Source organism: Mangifera indica, chromosome 6 (assembly GCF_011075055.1).
Source record: "Mangifera indica cultivar Alphonso chromosome 6, CATAS_Mindica_2.1, whole genome shotgun sequence".
Taxonomy (NCBI): Eukaryota; Viridiplantae; Streptophyta; class Magnoliopsida; order Sapindales; family Anacardiaceae; genus Mangifera; species Mangifera indica.
In genome coordinates, this window is record NC_058142.1 from 5567847 (window position 1) to 5586176 (window position 18330).

Genomic DNA, 18330 nt, shown 5'->3' on the forward strand with positions numbered 1-18330 from the left:
TTCAACAGGAGATTAACTTACTGAATAATATAACTTAGGCATACTTTAGTGATTGCAGATCAGCAGCATCAGACTTTTTCACCCAACCACTTCTCACTTTGTACCTAATTTTAGAAATCCATATGTTACTTAGAAAGACACTCTAAACTAAACTTTATTTTTAGCATGTAAAAGGAAGAGGAGAACAAAGAATGGACATAAGGTTATTTAAACTCTAGTAAAGCATCAATGCTTTACTTCAAAGTTTACCACTCTCTTCAGAAAGCCTCTGAAAAAAATAACTCATAAAGACCATATATTTGCAGCCAAACAATCTATGATACTAACAAAAGCAAAAGTGTTAATCAATTCATCAACCCAAACCACATCAAATCACATACACCACAAATTGAGAACCACAAAAACAACAAACCAAGTATAAAATTTCTTAAACATTACAATTTCTTTTCCTTAGTTTCCTCACCATCCAGTCCAACCATTAACTCCTGTCAAATTAACAAATTAGTTCATACACATGCAAATAAAAAATGCCTGTGTACATATCATAATTAAACACAAAACATTTTAACCTAAACCTCAGACCATCATAACAATCCTTACACAAACATTTATAAAGTTCTAGCAATTAATCCTATTGTAAGAATTTCAGTTAAACTATTACACAACCATACATGAATAATTATTATTTCAAAAGAACATGATAATCCCTCAAACTCTCAACACTTTCCTCACTTCTTCACCATCCAATCCATTCATTAGACTTACCCACATGGACAGTTATACACACTATTCCACACATACGTATACCTATATTTATACAATTTAAAGAAACAAAATACATATCAAACCATTAATAAATAAACAAAAAGATGTTAACTAGTAGTACCGCAACAAGTTCGAATCCTAAAACTCATAAAAGATTCATTAATTTCTAAGCTTATCCGTACACATCAGGAAATCCCAAAGAGCAATACGTGAGGAGGCTGCGATAGCTTGGTCGGGGAAGCTGAGCCGCAGCGGAGGCGTTTGGAATATCTTCGAAGAAATCTATACTTGAATCAAAACGGCTCGTTTCGTTCAGTGCGTAAATAAATTTTTCCCTTGGTTTCCCAGAAACTCGTAACAATAAAACGATGCGTTGTCGTTTTCGTAGCTGTTTTTAATTGAAAAAATCCCAACGTTCATAAGAATTTGAGCGGGAAACTTTGCTTCTCAAAACGGCCTCTTTCCTATTTCATTAGGACAACTGTTTGACCTTTCCTTCTCGGTTTCGGAATCCGTTGCTTACCCTTATAAATAACACACTCACTTGCTCTCAATTTCATCACTCAAAGTCTTCCGCTTTCACTGTTACTTCTGTTTTGAATTTTCTCGCTTAGTCTTAGAAATTAGTCAAAAAGATTCATTGTCGTGGCCTCTGTTCTAACACGATGAAAGAAATTAGAGAAGTTTGGGGTTCCAACGTTGATTCAGAGCTGCAGTTCTTCAGTCAGTGTTTAGAGCGATTTAATTTCTTTTCTTTCGACACTGAGTTTCCGGGTTTTCTTCGAAACAGTCCTCGAGATGTGCCAGAATCTCTACGCTACAGTGATTTGAAGTTTAATGTTGATTCGATGAAGATTATCCAACTGGGCATCACACTTTCAGATGGTGAGGATAATATATGTTCTACTTGGGAGTTTAATTTTAGTGATTTTGATTTGGAGAGAGATGCACATGCCGAGGAATCAATCGATCTTTTGAAGAAGTGTGGAATCAATTTCGAAAAGTTCAGAAAAGATGGAGTTTCAAGCAAAGTCTTTGTGCCCAAATTCTTGCATATTTTGTCACGGTATAGAAATATAAAGTGGGTGACTTTCCATGGTCTCTATGATTTAGCCTATGTTATGAAATTGTTATTGAACAAACCCATGCCAAGATCTTTATTTGAGTTTGCGGAAGTGGCATCCATGGTCTTCGGGTGTGTGTTCGATATAAAATTCATGGCGAAACACTGTAATGGATTACTGGGTGGTGAGATTGGATTGAATAGTGTGGCGAAAATATTAGGCGTTGAGAGAAAAGGTGTGACTCACAATGCTGGTTCTGATAGTCTCCTCAGTGCCACTGTTTTTGCAAGAATGAAGATGATGCCTGGGTTTCAAGAAGGAGTTTTTAGTGGATGCTTATATGGTATCAGTACTCGTATTGGAAGACGTATGAAGATGGTTCTTCCTCGCTATTCTCAACCGATGATTTTAGCTCCAGTCAGGCAGCCTTCAGCAGTCATCTTTTGTGCAAGACCAGTCATTCGTCCCTTACCAGTTATTTGTCCTGTACCCATGACTATTTTGTAGAATGTTTGAGTTGAAGAGTTAATTTTTCGAATGAGGTAAATTCATTTGTCAAAATTCTTCGTACATAAAAGTAATAATTCTTTTCATGTTTATATATTTCTTCGTATAATCTGAATTCGATTATATCGCAATGTAACATGAATTTACATTTTTCTGGGCATGCCTTCATTCATGTTCCAAATTAAGAACTGCAGAAGATTCTCTCTTTTCTTGCTTTCTTGTTCTATTTATAATCTTATTTCACACTTTGTTCTTTCAATGGATTATGTCCGGGGTGAATTAAGTTATTGAAATCAAGTTTTTGAATCAGTTCAACGGGGGATTAACTTACTGAATAATATAGCTTAGCATACTCCTCATTTTGTAGCTAATTGTATTAATTCCATTCTATCTGTTACTTGGCGTCACATAGAAAGAAACTCTTTATTTTTAGCAAGTGAAAGGACGAGGAGAACCAAGAATGCAGTGTCCCATTTCAAGAATTGTAAGAATTATTTTTATGTACAGAGGATATCCGGATACACAGAAATTTCATGTTTACTAACAACTTACACAAAAAAAAAATCACTAAGGACTTCCTCGACTACTCGTGATCACTGATTTTTAGAGCCAGAAAACGAAGTCGCATATACACTGTTCCTTCATGTTACAGTCTTGGTTTATTGGCGTGGCTCAATAAGCATGTACAAAGGTGTTCCATTTAGTCTGTTTTGTCCCTGTAAAAACGCAAGCATTTCAGTAAGCTGCATTGAAGACATAGCTACTGAATACCGTTACTGACTTTAAAATGGAAAATAAGTCAATGCAAAATAATACAACATCAGCATTATAGTGTCTCAATACATTGAAGAACAGTGACATTGCAAAGCATGTCCACTACCGTGTGGTAAATGATACTTGAACGGTACCAACCAAAACTAAGAAAGAGGAAACAGAAAAATAAGAGATTATGTATCATGATCGAACTCATACTAAGTGAACAGTTTATAAATCCTCAAATATGCATAGATATTTCACGGCCAGGCAAAACTTGATTATGCATTGAGATTGGGAAGTAACATGAAAGACAACAAACGCTTGTTAACGTTGACAAAACAGCTAAATTTTTCCAAGATGTGACACTTTCGGCAAATGAGCATCCAAATTTTCTACACAGCAGTTTTAATTTGTTCACCGCAACCAGGGTTCACAACTCTAGTTGGGTAGTCATGGCTGTAAGCAAAGAAGTAACACTACAAGTAATAACCATATTGGAAACCATCAAAATAAGATGATGTAAGAGTTCTAAATGTCTTCAATATTTCAAGTAAACTTTAAATCATCTCATCGGTATGATTCAACCAAGACCAATTCTACCAGCTTAACTTGTTCCAAGTATATCAGAGATTCAATCTTAATATTATTGGTAAACAAATACAAACAATGAGCTCAACTAGCTATGGTGCCGGAACCCATGTAAAAAGTGAAGTAGGCAAAAATTTTTAAATGAGAGATGTAATAGATGAGAAGAAATACATATTAAAAGCAACTAGTCATTACCTGAATCTCAGGCAACCCAATAACGCATGCACATTCAACTACTTCAGCTCCTACACGTTCTATTTAACAGCAATTACAATTTGTGAAAATTTAAGTTATGAGGCCAAAGAAAGTATTATAATTAAACATAAAAGAAATATCATATGAAGCTTTAGACCACACCTAATAGTCTTATTGCTGCACAGAGTGTACCACCTGTAGCCACCAAATCATCAATGACTATAACACGTTCTCCGGTTTGAACTGCCCCAACATCTATCTCTAAACAATCTGTTCCATATTCCAGTGTGTATGCTTCAGAGATGACTTCTCCTGTATAAGGATTTCATTCAGTTCATATAGAAGGTTTCAATCTCACTTAGAAACAAAACAAAAAACCGTCTCAAAGACATTGATGATTTTGCTTTTCTGATCTTATAATCCTATAATAGAACTACTAATAGCAACGAAATTATAAAGTTTATCCTCTTCAGTAAAATAAAGCATACATGTCATTCAATAAGTACTAGCATCCATATAGAATAGCATACCTGGCAACTTTCGAGGTTTACAAAGAGGAACAAACTTGGCACCTATAGCCAAGGCAATTGGAGGGCCAAACACAAATCCTCGGGCCTCTACTCCTGGAATGTAATTTGATTGAGCAGCCACAGAAAATAATGCAAAAAGATCAAAGAAAGCAAAGGTAGGCATTACAAACAACAAACTAAAATTTTACTCAGTAATATGCATGACTCGAATTGGTAATAACTCAAGCAAATCACACTCAAAGACAACTCACAAGAACCATAATTACATGAATTAGCACTTTACGAAGCCACAATCCAACTTTCTCAAAGTTTCACTGAAATTTGAACATATATGCAACGATATTATTTTAAATTCAATGAAGATACAGCTCTTGAAAGAGCCAAATCACTAAGTTCAACTCAATAAGGCTCTAATACAACTTCAATTGAACCCAAATCATTTTAACATCTGCACCGGAGCCCAAATAGAAGATCACTAAAAGTTTAAATAGATCAAACATAGCAAAGTTCTAGATAAGTAAAGCAAATAGATCACTTCTAATTAAAAGTCCTTTCGTATATGTTCAAATCAGATAGTTCAATAAATGTTATCCTTCTAACCCAACTGCAACAGGAAAAAATGTGCCTAAAACTCCTTTGACTCATTGTTTGAAAAAAATCACACTTTTGAAAGAAAAATCCCATCACATCCACTAAGTTACAAAAAATTCAACTTTGTAGTGATAAATACAGGAGAACAATGAAAAAACATGACGTATATAAATTTCTCCATCTTAAATTAGATCCACAGAAAGTGCCAACCAAAAGCAAACACTAATCAACGATCTCCACGATAAATAAAACTGTGCCTTGAAACTCTGAGTTTTATACACCCAAAAATGAGAAAAAACACTTACCAGCCACCACATCGATCCCCATATTTGTATAACGATCAACAAAAATATCCACAGTGTGCTTAAACGCCTTGTGATCAAGTAACAATGTAGTTATATCTTGAAACATGATTCCTACCAAAAACAAACCCACCAAAAGAAACAAAAGTTTACCTTCCAAAAACAGGAAAAAAAAAACTGGAACTTTCAACTCATATTAGCACAAACATGCAAGTTTGAAAACGAAAAAAAGAAGGAAAATGGTGTTTAAGGACCTGGTTTTGGGAAGTGAGGAACGACTCTAATGGCTTCTTTAATGGCCTTCAATCTTGGGTCTCCCTGCAACCCATTTTCACCCGCAAACATCTCTTTACTTTGAGAGGTTTTTGAGCTCTTTCTCCCTGGACAAAGAAGCTGTTTCAAGGGCTTCTTCACACAAGGAAAGAGGAAGAGACAGAAACTTAAAGGGAACATCATGGTTAACATTAAATGGAACATTAACTACGCACTGTGTTTTTTCTGTGTGCGTGGCTGTCCTGCTTTAAAGCTCCACTTCTGAAGTTTAAAAAATTAGTAAAATAGCATAAAATGACAAAAAAAATATGAAAGAATAAATAAATATTAAAAAAAAATTTCATTAATTTATAACAATATAAATATTTAATAATAATTTACCTTAATTATGTAAAAGGTTATCCTTTTTCAGGATGCTACAATCAAGTAAACTACTTTTTGGGCTTAGAATGTAACTATACGTATAGCTAATATATTATTATATAATTAAATAATTTTAAATCAATAATAATAATAAAATAATATTTAATTATTATTTATATATTAAAAATATTTATAAATAATATTATTTAATATATTTTTTAAAAATATATTTAATTTATATAATATTTTATTACCAAAATTAAAAGATTTTATTGATGATATATTATCTAAAAGATTATTAAATATAAATTATTAATAATTATTGTGTTTTGTTATATATAATAAAAGAATATTAATATATCATTTAATTCAAATACCTTTAAATATAATTATTTTAATATATTTTTTATATTATTTGTTATATGAATTCAAAATAAGTATATTTTTATATAAAAATAAATAATTATATAATTTTAATAAAATTAAAATTATATTGATAATTTGTTAATTACTAAAATAAAGATAGTAATGTTTATATTATTTATCGTACTATCATTGATAATAAAAAATTTATTGAAATCTCTTATTATTTAGAAATCTCAATTATTAGAATTTCTTATCTTTTATAAATTAATATAATTAATAAAATAATTTATCAAAATAATTTATACCTATCCCAATTAAATACCCCATATAAGATATTTTAATAGTAATTTTCTAAATACATATAGAAATAATACCCTAATTATAGTAATTTACTAAATGAGGAATGCTTGATATTATTTTTTATAATTAAATAGTATTTTATATGATTAATTAATGTAAAAAAGTTAATATTATTATTATAGTCAATTACAAATTAAATAAATAATTTGAGAATATATATATATTTTTTTTTTATTTGACAAAAATAATATGACGTGTGGTTGGCGAGCCTCGTTAAATACTATTTATTTTGATGTTAGCGACAGTGAATGAATAAAAACTAGTTGCAAGTTTATAGAATGACTGCGAAACACACGAACAAAACTCAAAGGCTCGTGCGCCCTATAATTGGAAGGGCCCATGAAAGCAACGTACAGGATCACTATTCACGTGCACGCGTGAACACTGTCAAGCATGATTATCATCTGATCATAAATTTAGTTGATGAGAGTAGGCCCCCACGCCTACCATCTCTAGCCTTTCAATTATTATTTCAGTGGAGGGTGATGATCTTTTGACACCAGAATCATGACCGTCGATACAATTTTGATAAAGATCAGGAAAGTGATGTGGAATTTGTGTTTTCACTGAACAACCTTTTGATTAAATATTCTCCTTCTTCTGGTTGCTTGAGGGTTCCACAATGATTAGACGGAACCAAAACTTATATTTACAAACGATGAAAATATGTGTATAATTTTTATCCAATAAAATATCTTAATAACATAAATTAATTAATTTTATATTATATAAATTTAAGTCATCATATTTATAAATTTATTATATTTTTGATACGATATTATAACATAAACCAAACAATAGATTTAATAATCTATAGTATTTTTAAATATAAATAATAATATACCTATCGGAAAATAAACTCAACTAAACAGTATACCTAATAACAAATGATGATTATATTTAGGAAACGTTTGATTTGAATAATATTTTATTATTAAAATAGAAAGATTATCTTAAAAATAAAGTACTTAAAAAATTATTTGGTACAAATGATTACTATGTTTGATAAAATTTGATAGCTATAAATAATTATTGTGTTTGGTTAAAGGTAATAAAATATTACTAATAAATTATTTTACTTAAATGCCCTTGAATATAATTATTTTTAAATATTTTTTATATTATTTGTCATATTAATTAAAAATAAATTTATTTTTATCTCAAAAAATTAATAAATAATAATATAATTATAATAAAATCAAGATTATTTTGATAATCTTTAAATAACTAAGGTGAATGTGATAATCAGATTACCACATATATTACCTGTCACGTCAGCATTAGTAATAGAAAATTACTGTAATATTTTATTACTGACAAACAAAACAAGGGAATAAAAAATAAATTATCAATATAATCTTAAAAAATTAGAACCAAACGGTCTCTTAAAGAAAAATATTAGAGACTAAAGTCCATATCTAATAAATATAATATAAGTATGGTAGATTAAATTTTAACATAAGTTAATTAGTTTTATATTATATAAGTTTCAATCTTCACACTTATAGATTAATATATTTCGGATAAATAATATATTATCATATAATTAAATATTATTTTACTTTTATTTTTTAATTATCCAATCACATAATAACATATTATTATTTATAGATAAAATTACGTATATAATACTGTTTCGTTACAAATTGCATTAGGTTTACTATACCAGTTGGATAATATTATTTTATTATTTAGTTTTCCAAATAGGTTTGTTTGTTGACTAAAATATCTATATTTTAAACGAATGGAAATTAGCCAAGAAGCTAAAGACCATCTTAACCTATAAATTTGACCACAAGCCTATCGCATTCACCTTCTAAGCCTTACACGATGAGTTTTCCATCATGTAAAAGTCATATACTTTATAGTCGCCGTCCGCACACGTTTGGCACCGTTGTACTTTACAGGCATAGTTATCCTTTGTCATAAATATGATTTTATAGTTTGTTTTGAGTAAATTAAATGGATTTGATTTAAAATTTTAATATATATAAATATGATTTTAAGTCGATTTCAAGAAATTTATTTTTTATTATATCATAAATATAATTATTAATCATATTAAATAAAATAAATTATGAGTTTAATAATTAATCTTATAATTATTGAATCAGTTAAGTTAAGAGTTTAATATTAATATATTATTAAAAAAAATATAAATATATATTCTTTTATACATGATTTCTGGTACGATTTTTGTATTTTTATACAGCTTAGACAAATGGACAACTATGACCCAATGGTCATGTCTGAAAAAAAAACGTGTAACATTGCAAGCTCATATTCATAAATTCATAATTAATTTCAACGCTTGTGTCGCGAGACAAAGGAGACATAGCATCTGAGCAGTATACTATTGAAGAAGATCCTGGTCCATGAAAATTTATGGCAATGTTTGCATCTGAATTTGCTAGCCGAAGTAATGAAACTTCACAAAGAAAAAATGCAACTAGTTGTCGTGAATGAGAACGAGGTAAGGACGAGGATTAATGTATTGAGCTCCTACCCAACCTGTTGCCTTCTTCTAATTTAGCCTATGGGCATGTCAAGAATAGACATCAAGTCTCTCTCTCCATGTGGGAAATTTGATCAAATCATAATACAATCCAAAGTGGTTCATTTGAATCACATTGTTGTATATTATTGCAATCTTCTAAATATCACATGAGAATCACATTATTGAATATTATTGAAATCTTTCGAATATCATATAGGTTTAATATTAGAAGATGACCTTATTTTGTTTATAAATTTTTTTTTTCTGTAACGAAAAATTTTATTTAAGTCAAACCATCTAATTGAGTCCTAACTAATTAAACTAAATAAGACAAATCTCAGGTCTAGTAACCGACCCCATAATCACTAAATCAGTTAAGTCAAAGAGTTTTATATTTATTTGATTTTCATTTATCATTCTTCAAAATTGATTCTTGAGAACAAAGATGAAAGATATTAGACTATTATGATTGACCCCAAAATCCCTTGAATGATTTTTGGACCCAAAGAAGATTCAGTGGCTCATGTTTTTCCAAAATTGTCGCATGAAAATTTTCCAAATTTGACTGGTTTTCCTTTTCATGCAATTCTTACTGCTTCTGAAGATTCTGACATTTTATACTTGTGAATTGTGTGTTCCAGGCTCTTTAGAAGATCTATAAATACTGGTTAAGGTTAGAATAGTTTCTCAGCAAGAACTTAAAATTTGCGAAACTCTTAGACAAAATGGGGGATGAGAAAAAACAGATTGTTTATGTGAGTATTAGAGGGGACTAAACAGATTAGCGAGATTCTGTCGTTTCTGTTTAGTTTCCTCTGCTGTCTCATCTCCAGCCTTCACTTGTAAATATAGTTGGGAAATGGGGACTGAAAGTGAGAATTGGAGAAAGCAGTTGTTTGGTGCTTGTATTTGCTTTTCTCCAATGTCTCATCTCCAGCATTCACTTAGGGAAAATGTACAGTGAATGCTGTACGTGAGAATTGGAGAAAATCAAACAAAATGATGGAACTATGAAACTGAGAATACCAGCTTTTAGCTCTTCTGTCTGGTTTTCTCCATATTTCTTTCCTGAGTCTTTGAAATCTTTACTATTCTATTTATTTTGAACAAAGGGGAAGGCCAAATTTGAGTAAAAAATTCAGCAGTACCAGTGCCTTCATCATATTCAGATTATGAACCAAAAAAGTAGAAGATTTTCAAAACTACTCAGGTAATTGTATATTGAAGTTTCTTTCCCGTATGGGTCAGCGTGGCATTTCCCAGAATCCTACGTGTAAATAGAACAGGAAATGATGAATAAACCGCGCCTCCACATTTGCATCAGTGACTAAAGTCCACGAAATACTGAATTTCCTGGCCTGGCACCCTGGTGACTTATTAACAAAGAGAATTAATGGCCTATATATAATCCAAACCAGTTTGGTCTTGAAAGGCAATTCAATTTGATTTAATTTAACTCAAATTTAAATTAAATTCGAACCAAAAGATTTGGCTCATTTTCTAATTCGAGCCAAATTCGAACCAAAGAGAGTTCGATTCAGTTTAACTCAAATTTTGGGCTCGAATCAATACTTTAAATTTGTAACTCAATTCGGCTAGAATTCATGATTCGAATTAATAGCGCAAATCAGAAATTTTGGATATTATTTGGCAAAAAGACATTGTTTTGATAATAAATTACAAACTCGAGCTATGAATCCAAACTATACATTTGAACTGTCAATTTAAACTATTGATTCGAAATATGAAATCGAACCAAACCAAATTGAGTCATTTTTTATTTAAATTGAACTCAAACTGAACTATTTTCTATTCGAACCAAACTCCAAGCCAAAGGGTTTTCGTGCTCAACCCAGCCCCGAATCCACCCCTGATTAATAATTAACTAAATCAATACAAGCACATTCTGATGAAATCCCGAAATTTTGACCGATACTCAATTAATTTGAAATGCTAATAGAAAGCTTAGAATCTTGCCATACACCTTCTGCTATTAGTTTCATGGTGGCTGAGAGATTCTCTTTCAAAAGATAACTTTCTTAAATAACTTGGCAGCCATCATACTCAACTATTCCCAAATAATTTCAATAGATCTGTCATTCACCAAAAATGCCCCTGGTTCCCAAAGGATAGCAGTGAAAACAAACAACCTGCCAGTACCATTGTTTTACTGATAAATGATCCAAACTGTCCTCCAGGATGCTACATATGAAGCCTCCCTGGCCTCAAGTAAGGCACTTCAGATCAACCAAACCACTTAACACTAATTGAAGAGGGATGATTCTAATTCTTTCTTATAGATGCATTATCTATTTCATTCTGGTCTTATGACTTCTAATTACTAGCTAAGACAGCAACAATAATAAATGTCATATAAAATTCAGAATATTGTAAATTCCACCTTCCTGGTTTAGATCTTCCCAATCTTTTACTCTCCTCATCAGGAAGCTCCTCCACTGCAGAGCAACTTCCTGTGGACAGAAATCTATCCTCTTCCTAAGTATTAAGTATTAACAAACAACTGCTTCGCATAAACTTGAAGCACACTCCCGAACAAGTCCTTCATAATAGACTAAAGGACCATATCAAGCCTCTCCTACTGCTCCAAAGAATTCTGGCCATACATAGACAAAGGGCTTTCATTGTCCACCCATGAAACATTAGTTAATATTAAGTGCACCTAAGGTTTTGAACAAGTATCAAAAGTCCCTGCGCCAATGACATGGTGTCTAATAAAGTCAACAACGCTCAAAATTGTCCGAGGAATTAGTCAAACTAAGTAATTGAGGTAATTATAGTATTATACTATATGAATTAAAACACATTTTTCTTTATTTTTTAACCCCATTCTTCTTCGTTTCCAACTCAAAAACAGAAAGGAAATGTTTATGGTGACCACGGTTTTCTCTCTCCTCTTTCTTCCAATCTTCTTCCTCTAATTCTCCCTGTCCCTCTCTTCTCCCTCTCTTCCCCTTCTCGAATCTTAAAAAACAGAAAGAGGGAAGTTCTTATTGGTGGCCAGCGCTCAAACACTCTTTGGTTGTACAGGTCACAGCTTACTTATCATGTTCAACACAACTTATCTCTGTCATACTGCAACCTTCTTTAGCAATAACGCCGAGAAACTTATTCACTCGACTCAATCTTTCTTCATTGCCTCCTATTTTAAATGTAGAGCAATATTACATGTACACACAAAATGTGTTATCATATGATTAGTTATTATTTTATCTTTAATTCAAAATCATCTAATGACACATTATATATATATTCATCGTTTATTTCTCCACAAACACTACAAGAAAAGATTCATAGAGAGCTGTTTAAATTGATTTTACAAAGATGACAACACCCACTGTATATTACACATCTCGAGTGATAAGCCATTCTATCTGGAGTTGTTACCTCATTTACCAAATCATCTGTTTAATTACATCTATCATCACATGCGATTATGCATCACTTGAGAAATTTGGGATCAATTCTGGATGTCTAATATTAAAGATATCTAAAATCCTTTATATACATAGGTACATGTTTGCCTTATGATCAGTGGCAAAATATGTTTTCCATCTTTAACAGCAGTGAATGACATAATCTGTTCAACATTCTGATATCATCCCAATTATTGAAGTGAAAACAACCAGAGATCATAGTGTACTTCACATCAAATTGATCAAACTTACCCACATCAATTTACCTAGCAGCAGCAGTGGGAGGATTTCCTTCTCTGAAAATGATGTTTGCCACTGGTGATGGAAGCCAAGTTGCATTGCTGCCAGCTGGGCCATCCTGACCATCTGCTTGCTTGGAATTACTCCTACACTTTTTCAGTCTTGAACTGACACGTTGTCCAACAAACAAGCCAAACTTCATGGCTGTGAATATACTCAGTGCAATTGCAAGTGGCCTCAGTGACCAGTGGTAATCTTCGAGATGCTGATACTTCTCCACCAATCCTGGACAAGTTTTGAAGGACACTAGCTCCACTTCTGCTGGATCTGCCAGGAAGCTGTTGGACTCCTGTCCAAACGCAAACCTTCCTGGGAATCCTACAACAAGACAGCCATTTGGAAGTACTTGCAAGATCCTCCCAGTGGCCCATTCTCCTTCACTCTTAAGAGGCCATTCAAACCTAGGAGTAAACACATTTGCTTTGAGTCTCACAAATTGCCCCACGTAATAAGCCTCGGCCATTTGAATCTCCGAAGCATTTCCCTTCCAAACAGTCTCCAATCCTATGAATCCAGCTGTGACTCTTCCATCACGTTGCACAGATTGCAGAATTCCAACAGCGGAATGCTTTCTGCTCTCATCCTTATACTGAACCCAATCCCCCACAGCAAAACCAGAAGAAACCCTCTCGAGAGTCGACTCCTGCACTTTTAGCGGATTGTGCATTGTAGGGATTTTCACCAGAACAAAACCAATCCTCTCTGTATCAGTATCCAGACCAACCACAGTTCCCTCAGGAACATCCATTCTCTGAGGCCTGCGTGCATTGAGTGGCTTTCTTGAACGGACTGAGTCACCCACCTGGAGATGATCCTTCAAAAGATACCAAGAAGTATAGCCTTTAACACCCGGTTTTTCCATAAGTACACTGCTTCCAATTCCAGTCCACTCTCCATCACTGTAAACAGCATTCTGCAAGCTGCAAGTTCAGACAAAATTTATCTCAATACAAACAAGAAAAAGTAGAATATCAGAATAAAATTTTGCAAAAAGACTAATGTTCTTAGGATTTAATGGATACAGTAATAACAGAAAATACCTTTCAAAGACATGTAAGATATCTACCATTAGAGGACGATTACGGAGATCATACTCAAAGCAACCCTTAAGAACATTCTCCATGGCAGGAGGCAGGCCACTTGGAATATAAGGTTTTACTTGCTTAATAACTACCGAATGATGTATTTCGTCAATTGATTTCCCAAACCAGGGCTGGATACCAGTCAACATCTCCACTATGCTACATCCAAAACCCCAAGTATCTGTCTCCAAAGATATAGGACCCCTGACTTCTGGTTCCCACTGTTCTGGGGCCATGTAGTTTGGGGTTCCAAGTCTGAGAGCCATATCAGAATCAGCCAAAGGAAACCCAAGAAGTAGATATGGCAACCCCAGATCTCCCAGGATCAGTTGGTCATTTTCACTAAGCAGGAAATTTGAAGGCTTCAAGTTCAGAACCAGCAGTCCAATAGAATGCAGCCCCAAGATTCCTTTTGACAACTGGATCCCATACCTGTAAACATTTGCATCTTCAGAGGGTATGCAGTGTTTTACCAACATAAATGATTGTGCACAACAGTCATACACCCTTATATATATCAGGGCAACTGGAATCGGGGCTGCTTGGTTAAGAGTATTAGCGACCTTTTCCAATACCCACTTTCAGCTAGAATAATAAGAAGGTGAAAGAAAGAAAGTAGATTATAAACTTCCAAGAGATAAATATAAAACCTTAAGATATCAGGCAATGGAAGCTTGCCTCCTTTCAGTTGAGCTATTCGATCACCAACAGATCCCTCATAAAATCTCATGGCAATGCAAACCTGCCAAGACATCAAACAGTAAATAGGTAAATAATATCATAAATCAATCAGGATACTCTTGTAACCAAGGACAGATGAAGGAGAGCTAAAATGGTCCACCAGAAACATTAAAACCAAAACGGCCCAAAGCATGTGAAGAAAATATCAACATTTTGAAGATTTCACCTTTCCATTTATGACTGAAATCCCATGCAACCAACAAACACCTTGTAGTTCTCTAAACTTCAGAAACAACTCCCCAAATTTATCAATAAAAGTTTTTGTACAGTCTTCCTTAAGTGGGTGCAACATCTTTACAGCCACTTCATGATACTCATCAAAATCATCAGCTGACTGATGATGAGTCGCCAACCAAACATCACCAAAAGGACCTCTTCCAATCCTATGCTTAAGTTTCAACGATTCAGGTTCAATCCAAGGCTTAGCCTGAGCAGGAGTGGCTACAACAGTTCTAAGCTGATCCGGATCTCCTTCGAAAAGCTCATACTCAAATGAAGTTGCTGGCTTAGTTACTCCAAACTGTTCAGCCATCTTTTACTGCTAAAGCAGTATAGTACAGATAAAAAGCAAGAAATTAAGAATTCGTTAAACACCTTGATAGAACAGTGGCAACAAATAAAACACATTTTAAAAAACTAGCATTCTGAGAATGTCAAACAACAAAATACCCATGTCATCCACCACTTAAAGTAAAGTCTTAGTTGCACCTCACAAGACTGTAGAGCATACAAAAGTCAAAGCATTAACATGATTTCCAGTTTCTGTAGAAATTGACATAACTACAACTGTTATCAAATAATTGAATCTTAAACTTCTCACAAACAATCCAATAATATAACAATAATAGTATCAAATGAATTCAGTCTAAAACATATCATTCCTATAACTTTACCCCTCCAATCCCTCTAGAACAGAAAAAAAGAAAAATAGAACTTCTGATATAAAGGCCAGAGATGCAAATTTAAGCCATTTAACTTAAACTTCAAAATTATAACAGGACCCTGCTTCCAGGGCTCCACTGTAAATAAACAAACCATCTATTAACAAAAACTGAGAGAAAACGATTTATCAATGAGCAACTCATTATCATACAACTTTGGGTAAAAAAATTGATAAAAATTACCTTTTGACATAGAATTTAAAAACAGTTTAATAGCTGAAAGAAATTTTATGAAAACGCAATTCATTGAAATGAGCTGATATAAAATCAGGCAAAAAATACTCTCTCAGTTTTCGATAATTGTTCACTGAAATTAAATTTTGAATACTGTATCAGACACAAATTCGAAAATCAAAAAAATAAGAGATAACTCATATTTTAAAGTTGTATCTTAGCTTAACAAAATATGCTCAGATCATTAATAAATGACCCCATGATTCATTCGATTCTGCTGAGGGTTGTTCTTATCAGAATCAGACATTCTTGGTTCGAAAAATAAACAGAAAAATATCCTGAAGTTCTTAAAAAAAATATATATCATCTGAGAAAGCAGGTTGTTCTATTAATACTTATTCACCAGACTGATATCTGTAACAAAAACAATCATACAGTCATGTCAAAATACCAGCACATTTTTAAGCACAGTAATAAAATAAAGAAAATAAAATCAGGTTGAAAAACAAAATAAAACTCTAATTATTTTCTTTTGGTCCGTTTTCTCGGGAAACAAACGCAACAAGAGAGGGCAAGTATTATTAACTCACCGATTGAGAGGATAATTCCCAAATGACGTTTCCGAGTTCGAAGTGAACCCTAGAAAGTCCCGATTGTAATTGGGTTTTATTTCCGAAAAAAGGACAAATAATCACTGAGGAACCAGACAAAGAAGAGAATCATTACGTGAGGGAATATACAATATTTGGTGTTGCCTGTGTCAAGTGTTCGCCACGTCATTTATGAATATCCTACTCTTGACACGTGTCATACTGGCTTCGGTGACTTAAATATAGCTCGACTAGACTAATGCAGAACGTGGCCGGCCAAATTCGACTCACTTTTTTCTTTTCTTCATATATAAATACAACAAAAGGCTAATTCTTATAATTTGTAAAAATTTACTAAATCAGCGTTATTTCTCAAATTAATTGTGCTTAAATTCATCCTAACTTTGCTTATGTATGTGTAGCATTAATCACCTTAATTTCGATCTAAAAGCCAATCTAATATTAGTTTCAAATAGTTGTGTAAGAAATGGAAATCTTTTGTAAGTAACGGGGCTTTGTTAATGACAGAAGATGGTTTCAGATTTTGGTACAGAGAAGGTGAGGCGTGGAGGTGTCTAAAGGATTGGGTCATGGCCCTCGTCAATTTGGCACAATTGACAATGGTTAGATGAAAAAAAAAATCATAACAATTTCTAAGACTCGGTAAGTCGTGTCTTATAGAGTAAGATAAAACTCATGAATTACTTTAATATAAGTCACTAAAAATATTAATTAAAAATATATAATTTAATAAATCAATACACAAAAACTCATGAATTATTCTTTTAAAGACTCATAGGGGCAAGATAAGGGTTCTGTATTATATCCCAAACCCTATGTTTTTATTGGACTAGTTTAACACAAAAACTTACCAAATAGAGAATTTTAGCCAAACTTGACCTATTAATGCGCCTAGTGAGACGTATTAAAAAGTTTCATTATAAAAAAGACGGCTTTTAATACACTATGTCCCTTAAATTAATCTAATGAATAGAATGTGAGGTTAATCTTTCAAAATCAAAATTTTATATGCCCCCTTCTCAAGAACAGAAATCCAACACACTGATAGATATCAGGAGTTTCAGACGTAAGGAAGTAAACTTGTACTTTCAGTTTTGCAAAATTAATGAATTTCAGTGAATTTTCATTCGATTGAGATAGTAGTGCAGTAAATTAGTATTTTGGCCTAAATTATATTTGCACAAACCCATTCGAAAACAAAATGAACATTCAGCCATAAACAGCACAGAAAAGGAGATGAATACATCTATTAATAAAAGGCACTGACAAAACAATTAGCAACTAGAATGAAAGATTAGTCATCAATTCAGTAATGCTAAACTAGCTAAGAACCCTGAATATGAGAAGAATATGAATCTCCTCACCCGGTAATGAGGGAAGATGAATCAAACAATAGAACAACTACTTTCAGTGAACATCTACCATCAGACAAAAAGAGCCCAGAAACATGTATGGTGAACTAGTTCTGAGTTTCTTGACTCCAGCGCCAAGTAGGGTTGGATTCGAGTCGAGCTGGCTCGAGCTCGAAATCGAGTTCGGCTCGAACGAGCCCGAAACGAGCCAGGTATCAACGAGCCCGAGCCCGAGCTCGAGCTACAAGTTTTGGAGTAAACGATCTCGAGCCCGAACACGAGCTGTAAGCGAACAGCTCGTTGTGGCTCGCGAGCCGTAGCTCGTTGTGGCTCGCGAGCCGTTGGCTCGTAAAAGGATATCGAGCCGTTGGCTCGTTATGGATAGCGAGCCGTTCAGCTCGCATAATCGGCTCGCGAGCTGATTTTCATTTAACCAAAAACGCTGCCGTTTTTGGTTAAATAAGTTCATTTCCTTCCTAAATTCCCAATCGCGCAAAAATGTTCCAGACCAGACTTTATTTTTCCACACAGCGTAAAA

General features: G+C 33.2%; 3 protein-coding genes across 5 annotated transcripts; 1 reads left to right on the forward strand and 2 right to left on the reverse strand.

Annotated features, from left to right (window-relative positions):
- The first annotated feature begins 1422 nt into the window (after positions 1 to 1422).
- Positions 1423 to 2336, forward strand: LOC123218941 (putative CCR4-associated factor 1 homolog 8). Its single transcript, XM_044640596.1, has one exon. It carries the CDS (start codon positions 1431 to 1433, stop codon positions 2334 to 2336), a length of 906 nt encoding a protein of 301 aa, XP_044496531.1. The 5' UTR covers positions 1423 to 1430.
- Positions 2337 to 2786: 450 nt separating this feature from the next.
- On the reverse strand, positions 2787 to 5800 carry LOC123218445 (adenine phosphoribosyltransferase 5-like). The gene is made up of 6 exons (XM_044639905.1): positions 5553 to 5800; positions 5302 to 5412; positions 4406 to 4498; positions 4038 to 4187; positions 3876 to 3934; positions 2787 to 3052 (listed from the first exon to the last, which is right to left on the reverse strand). Exons 1-6 carry the CDS (start codon positions 5773 to 5775, stop codon positions 2996 to 2998), a joined length of 693 nt encoding a protein of 230 aa, XP_044495840.1. The 5' UTR covers positions 5776 to 5800; the 3' UTR covers positions 2787 to 2995.
- Positions 5801 to 12628: 6828 nt separating this feature from the next.
- LOC123218936 (E3 ubiquitin-protein ligase KEG-like) lies at positions 12629 to 16571 on the reverse strand. 3 transcript variants are annotated; one of them, XM_044640591.1, is made up of 6 exons: positions 16420 to 16489; positions 15384 to 15431; positions 14881 to 15252; positions 14624 to 14715; positions 13932 to 14405; positions 12629 to 13811 (listed from the first exon to the last, which is right to left on the reverse strand). In XM_044640591.1, exons 3-6 carry the CDS (start codon positions 15244 to 15246, stop codon positions 12854 to 12856), a joined length of 1890 nt encoding a protein of 629 aa, XP_044496526.1. In that variant the 5' UTR covers positions 15247 to 15252; positions 15384 to 15431; positions 16420 to 16489; the 3' UTR covers positions 12629 to 12853. The 3 variants fall into 3 exon arrangements, with proteins under 3 accessions (XP_044496526.1, XP_044496524.1, XP_044496525.1); XM_044640589.1 differs by lacking the exon at positions 15384 to 15431 and having other exon boundaries at positions 16420 to 16571; XM_044640590.1 differs by lacking the exon at positions 15384 to 15431 and having other exon boundaries at positions 14881 to 15255; positions 16420 to 16555.
- Positions 16572 to 18330: the final 1759 nt, after the last annotated feature.